The 17,529-nt window shown below is 37.6% G+C and overlaps 1 protein-coding gene across 1 annotated transcript in view; it reads left to right on the top strand.

The window, feature by feature from the left end:
- The window catches only part of PARN (poly(A)-specific ribonuclease), a gene marked incomplete at its 3' end in the record, with an annotated part of 24,774 nt that extends 11,341 nt beyond the window's left edge, over positions 1–13,433 (top strand). The window contains exons 12-18 of the mRNA XM_010293581.1: positions 583–660; positions 1,806–1,849; positions 2,340–2,382; positions 4,139–4,214; positions 6,414–6,524; positions 6,610–6,679; positions 13,378–13,433. Coding sequence (XP_010291883.1) covers positions 583–660; positions 1,806–1,849; positions 2,340–2,382; positions 4,139–4,214; positions 6,414–6,524; positions 6,610–6,679; positions 13,378–13,433 — 478 coding nt within the window. The remainder of the gene's footprint in view (positions 1–582; positions 661–1,805; positions 1,850–2,339; positions 2,383–4,138; positions 4,215–6,413; positions 6,525–6,609; positions 6,680–13,377) is intronic.
- Positions 13,434–17,529: the final 4,096 nt, after the last annotated feature.

The raw sequence follows: 17,529 nt of genomic DNA, 5'->3' as shown, positions 1-17,529 counted from the left end.
GTTAAGGAAAAAAAAAAAAAAAGTATACATTTTGTTTTCTCTAGCAAATGGAGGATGCAGGGAAGAAGAAAAGGTTGTCATGTCAAATGAATCAAAGTTAACCTTTAAAAAATTTCTTGTACTTTTTCAAGAAGGAGCTTGCTTGTATAGCATCTGGTGTGAAAGGTTCTGCATTGCGAGAAGCCAGATGATGACCCTAATAACTACCCTATATTACAACCGTAAAGAATATGTTGCGAGTTGTTGTACAAGTTGTAAATTAAAAGATAGTGGAGTGAGAAATCACTTGACGTCAATCTTAAATAGAATACATTTGGAAACCAAGCTGTTCTATTGTATCTTCTCAACATTTCAAGCTGCTGCTGAAGGCTGTGATGAGTGGTTGGGAGTAGAGGAAAGAGGAGTGGCTGCTCTGAGAGAATGGAGGAGTCTGTGGGATGGGCGGAGAGCAAGTGATGGGGAGGTTTGATTCGTATTTGTTCCCAGCTTCCCTCAGCTACCATCTGGGATATGTGCTTTTCACACATTGCCCTTGCCATGGCCCTCATTAGGTGTAACTAACACTTAATGTTCTTTTCACAGGGCAAGCTTGTTATTGGGCACAATATGCTACTGGATGTTATGCATACCATACATCAGTTCTATTGTCCCCTACCTGATGTAAGTAATCTTCTGAGTGTTCAGATGATTAAATAAATGCCTTAATGTATTTGTCTTAGTCTTATCTCCAGACTTTCTTGTGAATGGAAGCATATGACAGTCTATACAGAGAAGTCTTTTTAAAAGAACACTTGTTACTTCTGGGTTACAGCTTTATTTTCTGAAATCGTCATGTAGAAAGCTTAGTTGGGTTGAATTCTTCTTCAAATTTTTAAAATGTTCAAATTAAACATTGGAATTGAGTTGTGGTTTCTGCTCATATCTGCTAGTCCTTCAGAAACTGCTTGGATAATGGCAGGTAAATTTGACTGACTTGTTAAGATACTGGTTTGGAGCTTCAGCATTATTGTGTGGCATTTTTCTCTCTGTAGTTTACAAAGTGGGAATACTTGTTTTCATAGTATAGTACAGGTAATAGAATGATAAGAAGTCTTATAACAGGATGATGTTCATTGGGGTGAAGAGGTGGAATGTCTGAATAATTGGAGGGAGCATACTTTCATGACTGCAATAGTCTAACAATTAAGTTAAACTAAGCAATGTATTGGCATTGAGGACATTATCTGAAGAAACCAAAGGTTTCATTGGAAGGATGGCCTGCATGATGGTTACGTTACTTGCAATCCTCAAGGGCTTGTGAGTGTTTCGGGGAAGACTTGATTATGAGATGGAAGAAAGAAGCTTGGGACCTGTTTGGATGGTATTGGAACATAAGCAGTTGTCAGTTGTTCCTGTACTTTTGACACTTGGAAGATTTAAATCTGCAGGCTGTCAGCTGTCCACCTGGAGTGACTGCTTATATTCCACTGTCATATTAAATGCTGGGAACACTTAAGTAGAACTGTTAACATAGCTGGAACTAGAGGTAGTCTAGGTTATATAATAGGATAGGGTATTGGAGGTGATAGAACATTTCTCTTGGGAATCACAGACAAATCAGAAATAATTAGTCTGTAGTTCTGTGTATTTGTAGGTGGTATTTATGGTAGTGCTGACAAATACATCTCTTATGAGGTGAGAATTCAGTCCCTATATCTCAATTTTAGAAGCTGACTGAATAATTGTAGCTACTGCTATCTATCGTCCTGAGGCTGAAAAACAGTTAACTTATTTGGATTTTATCTCCTGGTTTAATGTTAAATTAGGACCTAAGTGAGTTCAAGGAAGTAACATCATGTGTCTTTCCCCGGTAAGTTCTTAGTTCAAACTTTCAACTGTTCTAGTATTGTTTTAGCAAGCTGATACTGTTTGTCCTAGCCCTGTAACCTAGCTGTTACTGGAAATGAAATTTGGAACAAGTTAGATAAATATAGTTTTTAAAGTATTCTGTAGCATCTCTTTTTCAGAAGAGCAGTACTGCTGTTCTGTTTCTTAGCAAAAGATGCAGCTTTGCTACCCTCTTGTTTTTGGCCTGATGTTTGGTGTTTTGAATCTGCAGTACATTTGGAACAAGATTTATTTGCTCCTTATTGTCTGCATCTCTTGCTGTTGCTTAGTTGCTGTCCTTTTTCATGCTGAACAAAGCCAAGGAGTGTTTTGGCTGCTCTAAGATCTGAGAATAATTTTTCATTAGGTTGAAACTGCTGTTTCCCAGCTAATAAACCAGAACATTTTTTTTAGGATTTGGCAAAATGGTCATTCTTCCATTTCAACTTATTTAGCTCTTATTTTGTTTCTAGGCTATTGGATACTAAACTGATGGCAAGTACGCAACCTTTTAAGGTAAATTAATATAATATTACAGCATAATTTGAAGATACAAACTTGCATTAAGTGTGTATTGAAGCAAATTATTTTTTTAAGAGAAAAATGTCTAACAATGTTTTCTGTGATGCTCATTTTTTTGTAAAAGAATGATTTTTCTTAACCCTTTATCTAAACTTACAAAATTTTAGAATACAATCTTTTACTTTTGTACAAGTGACTTGTTTGTTGCAGTTTTAAGGTAACTTAGCAGCTTTGAATTCCAAAATATGTATACAGTTTTTGCTACTTAAAATGTGATTTTTGTTGTCTTGAAAGTTAGCACAAGACTGTGTGTCGTCTCAGGAGAAAAAAAAAAGTGTTATTCATGGACAAATAGGACCTGGAAGCTGCTTGTATACTCAAAACTTTACAATATTGTGAATACTGACTTAGATTTGTCAAGAAAAGCTTGAACATCATCATTATGTTCTGTTGTGGCCTGCTGGTCACTGGGTAGTCAGCAGGAGAAAAAAATTACATTTCCCTTAAAACCTCTTGCAGCATGAGTTTTATTCTTCCAAAGAAGTACTGAGATAAGTGATCTAATCTCTTGCTTTCCTGTATGCCTTTGGAATGAATTAATTAAAAAACATGCTAGTGAAGCAGCATCTATCTTTCTGCATACCTCTCTGACTTTAGAGCATTGCATCACAGAAAATCTCATTAAAATGTACTTAGTGGATATTTTCAGATTTGTCTTGCATACTACTGTAGTAAGAATAGAGGCTTTTGTATTCCAAAAACTAATAATTGCACACAAGTTTTTTGTTTGGTACAGTTATGTTGATATTTGTAGTTCTTACAGTAGATGCTGGGGTTTTAGGCTATTGTTATGAAATGGTGCTTTGGGATGCCAGTATAATGCATCATTTGATACATTATATATATTATATATAATAATGAATACATTATTCATTGTACTGAGTTCTTGATAACTTTTCAGACCACAGACTTGATGTTAACTGTAAGCAACTCTCTTAATATAGAACCACAGGAGATTTGGTCCTCAAAAATTTCAGACAACTTTAAGAAAGATTGTGTGAGATTTTTTTTTTGTTTGTTTGTTTGTTTTCTCTTGCTATTGATTCTGCATGTTTTTTCCATTGTACTGATTGACAAATTATATTTGATTAAGAACTTCAAGAAGTTTGGTTTGAAGAAACTGATAATCGGTATATCTTTTTGTGACATTTCATATACACATACATAGATTCAGTAATGCAACTCAGCCAAGCTGAAGTGTAGGAGCAGCTTTCTGATTGTCAGGCTTCTTTCACTGTCTTTGTATTACTTTAAATCAGCATTACTTATAAAACCATTCAAGAATGTCCAGTCAGCAAGCACACTTCAATACTCACTTTGAATACCTTCAACCATTATGATTAATATTTAGGCTATTTTGCCTTGCTTTTTGTGCTGCCTTTTCCCCTGCCACATGTAGCAGGCGTGGAACCAGATTCAAATAGAAATATTACTTTGGCATAATTAATCATCAAGAATTCTGAAAAGTATTAATAAATGCTTGTGACTCATTATCTTGTAGAAGAGACGAGTTAACTTCTAAAAACTTATCTTGACCAACTTCCCTGGTGTATTAGTTTGAAATGAGGCTATGTATAAATCCTTAGAGGACACAAGGTGGCAGCAGTAAATACTCGTTTTACCCTATTTGATTTCAGTTTCCAGGGAAAATGCGCTTGGCATTGGCAGTTAATGGTCTCTCTTCTTGCAGGAGATCATTAATAATACATCCCTTGCAGAACTGGAAAAGCGTTTAAAAGAGGTTCCATTCAGCCCTCCTAAAGTTGGTAAGGATATATCAAAATGGTCTTACTTCTGAAATGTTTTCTTCTTTCAGAGGAGTTTTGATGATTTTTGTTCTTGGTCTGAAATTTAAGTTTCATCAAAACACTAAGTATTAATAGGGAAAGGGACTTTAAATGCAGGCAATATACATATAGTGCAGTTGTATTTAGAACGATTAGTGGAAGTCAGTAGGAATTCTTCCACTTTATTTTAGATTATATAAGAATGGACTTACTCAGTGGCCAGCAGTTTTATCATCACCTAATGATGGTATTTCGGTTTTTAGGTTGATTTCTGATTACTAACTTGAAATTGTTTTAAAACTGTTTAATTTGGTTATTATTGTCCTTCAGATCAAAGCCAGAGCGCTCTAATAGGCACGTGGACAAACAAAACCAAGAAAACTTACACAGTAGTGACTAGTCATGTGTGTTCTAGAAATTATTAAAGTTCCTGTAGAGCTTTCTTTGCTTTGAGGTGAACAAAAGCATATTTAATCAAAAGGTGAGCTTATATCAAGGTTCTGGAATTTTTCTTAAGCTGCTGATTTAGAAAAGGGAGAGCAATGCTGAACAGTAGAGTATGTTGGAAGGGAAAGTCTCAATGCTTAATCAGAAACAAGATGAGTGACACTTTTTTTTTTTATATTGCTGAGTGTGCAGAGCAGATGCATTTAAACTGTAGTAACAGGAGAGGTAATAATATGGATAATCTACAATCTTCTTGGACAATGAGCAGGAGCTGTTGGTGCCGAGACCTAGGTAGTACCATGCATATGGAGGGTACCATAATTGTATGCAGACCTTTTAGTGGTATATCCTTTGTAGCTTCTTCTCAGGATGTGACATAATTTGGCAGCTGTCAGGTACTATTTTTTGCTGATGTAATATAAAATAAAAATTTCATCCCTTTTTTTCCTTGAGCAAAATATGATCATAACAGTTAACTGACTCAGAAGTGTTAATATTTAATCAGAGATGATCAATGTGGTTCAGAACATCCAAAGCAAAGCATGTTTGAAAATACTAGAATACTTTGTTATCAGTTCAATTATGTTTTCTTTTTGATAGGTATCTATTAAAAAAAATAAAATTAACTTAAGCACTAAGAAATGTCCTCCTCAGCTCAGCCAGTATAGCTTTATATCTCAGACAACTTTATTTTAAAAAGAAATATTACAAGGACTTATCTGAAAAATGGCCTGATGTTTTGATACTCTAGTTTTATGTATAAAACTTGGATTAAAGTTTCTTTTTACAAAATACAACAAATATATATGCTTGCATATTTCCATTGCATAAGTTATGCTAGTATTTCTGTATCACTGTTTTAAATCCTGGTTATGTTTCATCATTGTTTTAGCTTCTTTTGCTAGGTTGAATGCAATACATTAAATGGAATTATAGAGTTCACTTTTCAGCCTGTACCTTAATGTAAGGGTCATGATTCTGGCTTTTTAAACAGCTAACTTGGTTCTTCCAGTCCTATTCTCATAGTAACTTCTAGAGGAAAATGAGACAGCTTTCTAGAGATTGAGAAGCTGGCTAAGAGAGGTGAAATAACTTTGATGTTGGCAGTGGGAAAAATTTAAATGATAAAGAAAAAAATGTGGTGTGCACATATTTCTCTGTTGCTGAGACTTGGCTACTTTCAGACACTTCTCTTCAGAGGATTGCCTGTTCAGGTTTCCACTTTCTGAAGTGATTCAAGGGATACTTCTCAAGGTCTTCACATAACCACCAAGCATGACTGTCAATAAAGACATCCTTTAATCACGTAGTTCCATCTTCATCATTTACATACCTTGAAAAATCTGACCATAGGTCAATCGGATGGTTAGCAAACAGTTTAATAGTAAAGTATTCTATTACCCTGAGTGTCTGTTCTATTAAATGCAAGACAGTCAGGAAAAAAATATGCTGTGTGGGGAATCCTGCTGTCATTGTGTTAGAATTAATACTCCATTTTGGCTAAGTAGGTCTGAGGATTAATAGCTTTTTAATAGGAAGGAGTTTCTATCCTAGGAGCTTATTCTTACTTAAAAATACAAAACAAAACTGTGCTTTTTTTCAGAACTTCTGAAAATCTTATTAACTTACACAAATTATGTTATGTTCTGACAAAATAAGCATGTGAGTAAGCATAAAGGGCTGCCTTTAACTTCTGTGATAACGTATTTACAATTTATTTTTTCTGCTCAGAAAGTGCAGAGGGGTTTCCAAGTTACGATACAGCTTCCGAACAACTTCACGAAGCGGGATATGATGCTTACATTACTGGACTGTGCTTCATCTCCATGGCTAATTTCCTAGGTATCTATGTAGTCTTTTTCAAATCTTCTCCTTAATGCTGTTTGTAGCTGCTTATTCCATACTGAATTTCTTTTTCATTCATCAGGTTCATTCCTCAGTCCTCCGAAAAACCATGTGTCTGCTAGATCAAAACTCATTGAACCTTTTTTTAACAAGTAAGTAGTTGTTGTGTTAAAAGACCTGCTAAGCATGGAAATATAACAGTAGCCTTAGAATACATGTCTCTAGCCTCAGAATCAATGGCTAGCCGCATTTTTCTTCACGCGTTAGTTTTGACTGACTTTCTGGTTCACGCTAGTAGTACTGCAGAGAGGCCACAATTTGTAAAGTAAGTGCCTTTTCTTTTGAAGAGAATGGTTTACTTTCTGCTAACCTGTAAAAGGACACTTAGAAGAGTACCTGGACTGCTTTAATGTCCTTGTCCATGCCACTGTTGAGAATATGTTTACGATTTAGAAAGTTACTTCTGGAGTAAGCTTTGGGAGTAGTGGAATTGAAGAAAAACTGCCCAGATGTACTTTATGTTGTAGAACATTGTCAGAAACTGGTGATTGTTAAAACTGAGTATGCTAAAGAGTCTGGAAAAACGAAAATAATCCCTACTGTACTATCAATCCAAATAACACAAAGCTATTGTATTAACATTATCAGGTAACCAATTTTTAAGTAGTCATAATAAACTTATGATTAGTAGTTTATGGGATGATGCTCTGATCAGTATTTTGCTTTTGAATTGGATCTTCATGCAAATAACTTGAACAAATTGAAGTAAGACTTGAGAAATCTAGAAGTCTTTATGCACAGATTTGATTACTTGCATATTTAATCTGTCGATTTTACCTTATGAAGTTTCTAAAGATAGTATAACCTGTCACATGAAGGGAAAGAAGTTGAAATTAAAAAGCTGCTAGTGCTTTAGTCTGTTTAAATTCAGAAGAAATTCCATCCTTTCAAACCCTATGATACAGAGTTGGCAAAATTAATTATTTTGGGTTCAGATGGCCCACACAAATGAGGCAATAACCGTGATCAATGGATTTCAGCTTTCATCAATCTGGAAAACAAGCTTAGTATAGTGACAGCAGTTAGGTGATTCTCTTGACATGGAGACATGTGAGGCAGTAACTCCATATACTCTAGCGGACATCATAAATTGTATGTACATTCCTTAGATTGAACATGGATTTGCAGTGACCACTTGATTTGAATGTGAAGGTGATGGTAGAATTGATCAGCATAACTTCATTTTAAGATAGGATTTATCCCAGGCTTGTTTTCAGTAACACCAGCACATACACATGCCCACTAGTAGGTGCCAATTGAGGGGGTTGTTTTTTCAATCATTAATCAAAATGCTTTCAGTTCTTTGTAGGGATGCATATCTGCAACAAATACAAACTGCAACTTCTAAAAATGTGGCAATAATACATTAAATTTAAGCTTTTCAAGTTAATTAGGTTGTGTACTTTAAATGTGACATTCCTCGAACAGTGGTATTTCAAAGTTTTGAGAGGAAGCCTGCCATGTCTGTTCTGACTTCAGAGTTAACACTATGTAACTGTAACGAAAGGGAAAGCTAACAAAAAATTGTAGGGAGAACAGCAGCTTTTTTTCTTTTCTTTTTTTTTTTTTTTCCCCAAGCAAGAACTGAAAATTACTGTTTACAAGAAAACAAGAAAGTTTATCCATTCTGTCATTATTCAGAACTTGTAGCTTCTTGTTTCAGAAAAGCTTTGTATTATTTTTAAATCACGGAAACTTGGAAGACTTGCCATGTCTTACTTTCACATGATCTTAGAAGCTTTGCCATATTCTAACTAACATCTGCCACCTCACCTCAGTCAGAGCTTGGAGATGATGCTGTCTCACCTTTTCCTTATAGTGAGAAGGCCAAGACTTGTATTTTTAAAGCTAGTTTTTTTACAATAAGGCAAAATAACAAACCAGAATAAGACAACTCTAAATTAAAAAAAAAAAAAAGAAAAAAAAAAAAAGAAAAAAAAAGATTAAAGATTTATATACATGTCAGAAGTCAGAGCTGTTAGATATTTAAGTGAACAAGTCTTTTGCTCTGTTCAGTACATCCTGGCAGACCAGATCTCTATTTCCAGCACTTGGTCTGTTTAGCACCTGTAAGTAGCATCCAAGGCTTGTGCAATTTACATAGTTATCTTAAGGTCCCTAGTAAGTATGTTGCTTCTGGGACTTTTTTGCAGGTATACTCTGGGCTGCCAGCTAGCTTCCTGCTACACCTAGTTTTCTCTAGTTTGTGGTCTAGAAGCTTTCCCTAGCTGAGTATCCTCTTTTCCTCCTGGGGAGAAAAAAAAATATCTTCCTCCTTCCTCCAGAAGTTCTACCTGATCCTGTGGGCAGCAGTCAGAACAAGGAAACCTTTTCCTTTGTGCTGTAGTCATGTTCTTCAAGCAAAATACAAACTACAACATGCAAACAGTAAGCTAAACAAATGAAAGTTACCCTATCTGTCACAAAAGTTTTTCCAGAAAGAAGCTGAACAGAGTAGTTTATTATAAGGCAATTATTTAGAAGCAATGTTCTCAGTTTGAACTATTATGAAGATAGTCTTGAAAATGTTCTTTAAAGAAGACCACTTTATGATTCTTTGAGTTGCTTATGAAGTCTTAATTTCAAGATCTCTGAATAGTAGGTGTTAATACTTAAATACAGTTTAGAGATTAAACTTTTACATGATTGGTGTGACTGATAGGATTTTAGAAATGTTTTCTGTTTGAATAGACTTGTCACTAATGTGAATAGTGGGAGTAAATTTAAAACTGAAAAATTAAGCTTTGATTTTTACAAACTTAGCCTTCAAAGGAAGGTAATACTTTTTTAGGTAATACTTTTTCAGTAGTTATTTTGACCTCTTTCATTATGTCAGCAAAGTTACAGAACTTCCTGGCTTGCCATTCAAGAATGGTGGCCAGCATATAAGTTAGTATTCATATAGGTTAATGATGAACATAGGTAAAATCTTTAATTTCAACTTCTTGTAAGAGTGGGACTGATTAAAAACAGACTTTGCCTTAGGGTTGTTTGGCTCTTTTAAGCATAATGCAGTAAGTTATATGATAAACAACTCAATAAGCTGAGAATTCCAGAGATGTGTTTCTGTAATCTTCATGCTTCATTGTATATACAATATCTTTGAAAAATCATGTTCATGTGAACAGTCTGCTATGAGTAATTCCCAATGAAGACTTATGAGTTGAGATGATAGGACTTCTTATATTGTGGTATCTAAACTCTTACGTGTATAATTCTGATGCTATGTTGTGTGATATACTGTGGAGTTGATTTGAAAGTTTTGGACCTGTTTTGTTTAGAGCAACATCTCTTCTCCTTGTCCATACCTCCCTGCCCCCACCTGCAAGCCCCTCCCAAACTTTTAATGACAACTTTATTTCGAATCTCTTTGGGTTGTTGGATGTTGAGGTTTTTTCTTTTGATGTAGCTGGAGGCAGGCGGTGAAAGATGTGTAGAGAAATGAAAACGCCATGTTTTATTGAGCTGAATAGCGTGATGGTCTGTAGAAATACAATTTATCTTAGATTTTTTTTTTTTCATACAAAGGGATATCAGAAACTGAAATTTGTACAGATAGCTTGGTTTTGTGTTACATTTGTGTAAAATGTCTCACCAGGGAGCTAGGTTCTCTGGCATGTATTGCAAATAAGTTCATTTCTCCCTCTGTTTTTCTATATTAATTTAATTTTCTTTGCAACATTATTGCAAAAGAACATTAGTGTCCTTTTCTGCAGTTTGACTGATAACTTTTCAATCACAGTGTAGGAGTAAACAATTGCTGTTCTTGAGTTTTCAGCCATATGTGGCTGTACTCGTTACTGAACTGGATTGGTAAACTGATCTGGGTTTAAAAAGATGCCTGTTCTTTTTTCAGCTGGATCAGTTTCTCTACACAGTTCATCACACATCTGTGAAAACTTTCATCCTAGCTCAGTGTAGAGGAAGAATGTTGACTACTTGAGACTACTTACGCATTGCTATGAAGTGGCACGATCATAGCTTTTCTCTCCTTATTTACTTGACTTGCTACAGAAACAGTTGTCATCCAAGTGGCTGCCTCAAAATACCCCAGAGTTCCTAGGATATTGTTGTATATTGAGAAACAGACCTCCATCCTCTGACCATGTGATCTGGCTCTGAACAGTGTAGGAAATAAAATTTTTTAGCTCAGTTGATACAGCTTTTAAATAATTGTGAATTAATGTAATGAAAAGCAATGTCATAGTGACAAATTCATGAATCTAGCTAATTTAATATAAAGTAGGGTTCATGTTGTCATACAGAACAACCTTAGTTTAGATTTTGTGCAGATAGATGAGGAATCTTACAACCATAATTATGGATACTTAATTATGGATTATGCTGCAACTCAGTGTTCGTAATCCATGTGATGTAAGTTAGTGCTACAAGACGCAGTTACTGCTGTAACTTACTTGTAAGTGCACTTAATATTAAAATCAGGGAGTATGTGTGTTTGTGTGTGTATGTGCTGTTTAGAGACCTAGTTCTCTGACCAAACAAATAAATGTAAGACTTGCCTCAGAGGATAAAAAAACCCTAATCTTAATTAATCTCAGGTATATGCATTTTTTGGCATAAGTCTGTTCTTGCTGTTGGCCACTGTATTGCTTTCCTCAATATGATGAAACCTGGGTGGGGGGTAGCTTAACTAAGTGTTCTCCTGACAATTTTTTTGTTGTATTTTTAGTAAACTTCATCTTTACTTTTAGGAAAACTGCTACCTAGGAAACTAAACTAGTTCTTTGAGTAATTCAAAAAGTAGGTGGTTCCAAGAATTCTGTGGAAGCTTTTTCTTCAGATGGCACAACTTAAACCAAATCTGCCTCTCTTTTTTTTTTTAACTTTTGCTGTCCTGCATGGATGATGGACAACCTTCATCCAGCGAAGACTAAACTGCTTTTACTGAGTAGCTGAAAATATATTTAGGCTATGCTTATCCCCTGCACTGGAGTCTGAAGAAGGCTGTGGCCCCTACTCACAGTGACATGGACATTATTTCAGATGAAGACATGAGCACGAATCATAGGTAATAAATGGAAATGAGCATCTTTCAACAGTCTGAAGTGAAGTCCAGCTTACTAGCAGAGCAGAGATCCCAGACCTGCAAGTTCTTTTCTGCCCAGCTAGGTGCTCTGCGATGGTGGTATGATCCTGCCTGACGTCTTCCACCAGAGATGGAATATAGTCACCTCCCTTCTATTCCTCCTTGGAAGATGTGCCCCATACTCCCTTGTTGTATTCCCTCTCCCTTTAATCTCTTAAAAGATGCCCTTACGGTCTGATCATTGTGTCTCTTGTCTGTTGTTTTCTGGGTGGATAGCTTTTCTTGTTGTTGCTGTTTTGAGCAATAGCACTGCATGTCCTGTCGGTATTACCCAGGATCTGTAGGAGATGTCAGAAAAAGGACATTTTGCTCTGTTTCCGTGTGGAAGCTGTGTTCTGAAGCCAGCTTCATTCTCAGGATGTCATTCCTGTCCTTTTTTAGACAGATAGCTATAATGAAGCCAAGGCTGTAGGAATGTAGCACCTAAGGCTAAACATAAGAAAACCTCCAGCTCCTTTGTAAAGTATCTTCATTACTCAGCGCTATGCTGGAATTGTTAAAGTTTCTAAAGTTAATTGATGCTGATGTTTCTAATTTTTATTGATAAAATTCCTTTTAGGTTCTGCAGTACTCAGGGGAACGTAGTGCACATTATACCATACCTTCCCTGAGACTCAGGAAGAGAAATTAAATGGGACAGTGTGTATCATAACTGGTGCCAGTTCTCTGAAGACACTCAGGCTCACATGTGAACCTGTCATATAGTCCATTTTCTCCTCAGTGGTTTTTGTTTTTCCCCTTTCTCCTGAGTATTTATAAGACAAGTTATCAACTGCATTCCATTAGACTTTTCAGTGATACAAGTAACCATAAGAACATAATATCCAAACTCTTAAAAACTAATAGTGAGTGTGGTATGGTACAAAGAATCTCTAGGAAATTACAGATCAGTCTGCACACTTAAAATGCTTTTATCAGCTGTTTATATCTGTTATTTCTTAGTTGAATACTGTAACTGTGATCTGATAAGCATTTTAGAAGCTTTTTGAAGTCATGATGGAAAAGTTATTTTAGCCCTCCAGTGAACACTGTACACAGCAAATGTTTTGTAACAGCAATGTGGCATCTATACCTATGACAGGATTTTAGGCTACTTATCTTATTTCGGAATTGGTTTTGGATCTGAATATTAGATTTTACTGAAAGCATTTCTTGAATGCTTTGAGAAACTTTTCAGTAACATGTTAAAGGGCAAAAGACTCATTTTGGTTATCTCCACTGGAGTGACATGATGGCTTTTGCAGTTTTAGGGTTTTAAAATCCATTGTGTCTAAAGCGTGATGCAGTGGTCAGAAAATGGGAAAGTATACATGTATTTAGAGTGACAACTTTTGCACTAGCTGCCATGTAACTGGCTGTTACTGCGCAGAGTTGCTACTTTCTGAATGTTCATTTTGCCACTTGTTTTAATTCTTTCCAGCAGTAGCAGTTTGGGGCTTCTTTGTTCGTGTTTTGTTGAATAAGTAAAATTACTAGCATGATGCCAAGTAATTCTTTGAATCTGGATTGTTAAATAATGGATTGGACTTAATTAGCGGGTCTGTTTTAATATAGCTTAAGATACGGTTGGGATGACTAATTCTGCTTCTTCAGAAGCAACATCTAAAAAACTATAAAAAGGAAATCTTATTAAAAGGTCTTCAGACAGAAATTTGCTAATGGTGCTTTTCTGTTTTGCTTCAGGCTATTTCTTATGAGAGTAATGGACATACCATATCTCAATTTGGAAGGACCAGACTGTAAGTAGCTTATTTCATTGTAAACTTATTACCATTCTGACAAATTTCCTGGTGGAGGAAGCGTAAACGTTAATTGTCATATATTTAAAGCATGGGACATCAGCTGTGTTTAGGATATTAGCCACTTATCAAATGATCTAAACGTCTGCTTTTTTTGCAATGAAATAGTAAAACAGTAAGTTCTTCAACTTTGACCAGAGAATCTGAATTAGAAAGGGGATTGACTAGAACAGATTAAACTATTGTAACTAAATGTAACAGAGTTTGAAATTAACAGCTTTATGGTTATTTTGGGTCACTATTCTTACATACCATACAAGGTATAAAGTGGGGTCTTCACACTAACAGTAAATAAAGGATGCAAACTAGTGAATAGCAAATGGTTCTGAAAATGTTCTGGGCACTTTCCTTCACAATTTGCATGCAGCAATATACCTTTACTTAATTTCAATCAAAACATCAGAATTCTTTTGCCACATGAGATTATGATTACATAAATGGAAAAATATTATTTGAAATATTTTTACATTTCAAGTTATTTTTGGGTTACAGACCTGAGGCTGTAATAAGTTGCTAATACATTTAAATGAAAACAGATTTTACTAATATAAAGGTCCTTACTGTTATGAGATGTTACACTATGAGGGAGAAAACTTACGATGAGTGTTACCACCGATGTCTTGACTTAAGAAAATGTGAAGCCCCGGAGGTCAGTCTAGTCTTACACTAGATGAAAGCTTAATTTTATACTGTGAAGTCAGATACATGAATGTCTTAAAAATGATACCCATCTGGAAGCAATATTGATGTGAAGACATTTTCCACTCCATACATTAGAAAGCTTAGACTGGAGGATGACCCTTTATTAGATGCTCGTTTAATAGTAACAGAATGCAGTTCTGGAAAGATGGAAGTAACTACTGGAGAGGAAAATATATGCTGTAAGGGCATATATTTAATTTTTAAATGCAGTTAGGTGACCAGATCGCTGAGGTCTGGCTCGGTGGATCTATTGGAATGCTTATCTAATTATGTTGCATACTGCTTTCCCCAACTGTTTGGTACTGAGTGGAAGAATGGATAAATACGTTGGGTCATTGAGAGAATGCCAAAGCTACTGAGTTGTAAAGATGCTACTTCGACTTGCTAGCCAGCTTACGGGATTGGTTTGATACTTTGCCAAGAAGAGTTGCCAAAAAAAAAGTCTGCCTCTGAAAGTCTGTCTCTTATCTGACAGCCACTCCTGTAGAACAGACTGATGCAGATGTTACAGCATAATCTGAACCAGGGAGACTTTCTAAGCTTCAAAATGGAAAATACATCTAGGGTGCCATGTTTGGCTGGCTGCTTTAGAAGCTTCTATTTCTACTCTGAGATTTAAAAGCTACTGTAGGTTGAAGAAGCTGTCTGGTTATTTGTTGTCTGTAGGAGGCATTTTTGCAGAGAAGGAAAGCCACGCAGAGAATAAGGCCACACTTCTGTGGTAGATATACTTGGAGACTGTATTTAAAAAAAAAAAAAAAAAAAAAAAAAGGTGAGGCACAGCTAACAAGGAGACTGTTGTAAGTTTTGTTGTGTTTGTCAGTTTGTCCTGTAGTGTTACAGCCAGCTTGTGCAATTTTTCCAGAAATAATGGAGTTTGGTAACATATGCTAGGTCAAATAGTATTGAATATGGGAAAGTGACTTTCATCATCTTGTTTTGTTACTATATATTAAAAACTCCTTTAAAAAGAATGAAGTTGCTGCACAAAATGACTGCGAAGCAGAACACAAATCAAATATTTCTCACCTGAGTAGGTAGAAAGTACAGAGGTTTAACAGGATTCAAAGTGAATTTAATAATAAAGTGATACTGGAGGATCAGGAGTAGTTTCTTTTCTCTAATCAATAGAAAAAGGCTCTTATAACATCTGAAACTGGAGCTGTTATAGTTACAATTCTGTACTGGATTGCAAATACTTAAACCTTTGAATTTCTAGCTGTTTAATAGGCTATACAGCAATGAATTGATCTTTGTTAATGTATTGGGTTTGCATGGCAAGGTTTTAGAGCAAGGGAGCTTTTGGGGGTGGATTCTGTGAAAAGCTGCTAGAAGCTTCTGCTGTGTCTGACAGAGCCAGTGCCAGCCGGCTCCCAGACAGACCCACCGCTGGCCAAGGCCAAACCCATCAGCAACGGTGGCAGCGCCTCTGGGGTGACTGAGTTAAGAAGGGGGAAAAACTGGCATGCAGCATTTGCAGCCAGAGAGAGGAGTGAGAATGTATGAGGGGAACAGCTCTGCAGACACCGAGGTCAGAGAAGGAGAAGGAGGAGGATGAGGTGCTTCAGGCGCCGGAGCAGAGATTCCCTGGCTGTGCCCCTGTAGCCCATGGAGCTCCACGGGGGAGCAGATCTCCACCTGCAGCCTGGGGAGGACCCCATGCTGGAGCAGGGGGATGCCCGAAGGAGACTGTGACCCTGTGGGAGGCCCAAGCTGGAGCAGGCTCCTGGCAGGACCTGTGACCCTGTGGGAGAGAGAGAGGGGAGCCCAGGCTGGAGCAGGTTTGGTGGCAGGACCTATGACCCCCTGGGGGACCCAGGCTGGAGCAGTTCCTGAAGAACTGCAGCCCATGGGAAGGACTCACATTGGAGAAGTTCATGGAGGACTGTCTCCCATGGAGGGATCCCAGGCTGGAGGAGGGGAGGAGTGTGAGGAGTCCTCCCCTTGAGGAGGAATGAGGGGAACAGCTCTGCAGACACCGAGGTCAGAGAAGGAGAAGGAGGAGGATGAGGTGCTTCAGGCGCCGGAGCAGAGATTCCCTGGCTGTGCCCCTGTAGCCCATGGAGCTCCACGGGGGAGCAGATCTCCACCTGCAGCCTGGGGAGGACCCCATGCTGGAGCAGGGGGATGCCCGAAGGAGACTGTGACCCTGTGGGAGGCCCAAGCTGGAGCAGGCTCCTGGCAGGACCTGTGACCCTGTGGGAGAGAGAGAGGGGAGCCCAGGCTGGAGCAGGTTTGGTGGCAGGACCTATGACCCCATGGGGGACCCAGGCTGGAGCAGCCTGTTCCTGAAGGACGGCACCCGTGGGGGACCCAGGCTGGAGCAGTTCCTGAAGAACTGCAGCCCATGGGAAGGACTCACATTGGAGAAGTTCATGGAGGACTGTCTCCCATGGAGGGATCCCAGGCTGGAGGAGGGGAGGAGTGTGAGGAGTCCTCCCCTTGAGGAGGAAGGAGCAGCAGAGACAAGGTGTGATGAACTGACTGCAACCCCCATTTCCTGCGCTGCTTGGGACAGGGAGGAGGTAGAGAATATCATGAGTGAAGTGGTGGGGGTGGGGGAAAGGTGTTTTTAAGGTTTGGTTTTACTTCTTATTACCCTACTCTGATTTGATTGATGATTTTTTTTTTCCCCAAGTCAAGTCCGTTTTGCCCATGACAGTAATTGGTGAGTGATCTCTCCCCGTCCTTATCTCAACTCACGAGCCTTTTGTTATATTTTCTCTCCCTTGTCCAGCTGAGGAGGGGAGTGATAGAGCAGCTTTGGTGGGACCCTGGTGTCCAGCCAGGGTCAACCCACCGGAATTGACTTGTTAAGGCAACTTGTGAGGTTTTGGTGTTTGACTTGTGTAGTGCCAAAAAAAATAGAGTTGTGGTGCTTAAAAAATTTTGTGCCCTTTTTGGTTTCTGATGTAGCAGCTTTAAGGATCAAGACTTCCCTATGCTCAGGAAGGGATTGCTTTCTTTATGTACTTGTGTCTCCATCCAGTCTGATGCTCAGGTGCTCATGCAAATCTGTAATTTGTTAGCAGGGAGTTTCTAATAAACTCATACTAACCTGTCTTGTTTTGAGTGAAAAAGATAAAAGCACTTAAAAGCAAATCACAAGTGGCTGGACACTGGCAGCTATAACATCTTCGGTTAATACTGTTTCACCTGGAAGAGGCTATATTCCTGCATACCGGACTCCAATATCAATTTTATTTCAGCGGATATTATCAGAAAGGTGAAAAATTTAGCCTTTTCGAAGCTGCATGGATTCTGCTGACCAACTAATTAGACACCATGTTATAGCTTACCACAGGGTCATGTTCTGGTCTTCCTTTTTTTTTTT

This window comes from Phaethon lepturus, unplaced genomic scaffold, assembly GCF_000687285.1.
Source record: "Phaethon lepturus isolate BGI_N335 unplaced genomic scaffold, ASM68728v1 scaffold18020, whole genome shotgun sequence".
Classification (NCBI taxonomy): Eukaryota; Metazoa; Chordata; class Aves; order Phaethontiformes; family Phaethontidae; genus Phaethon; species Phaethon lepturus.
This window is presented reverse-complemented; position numbering and strand designations above follow the sequence as displayed.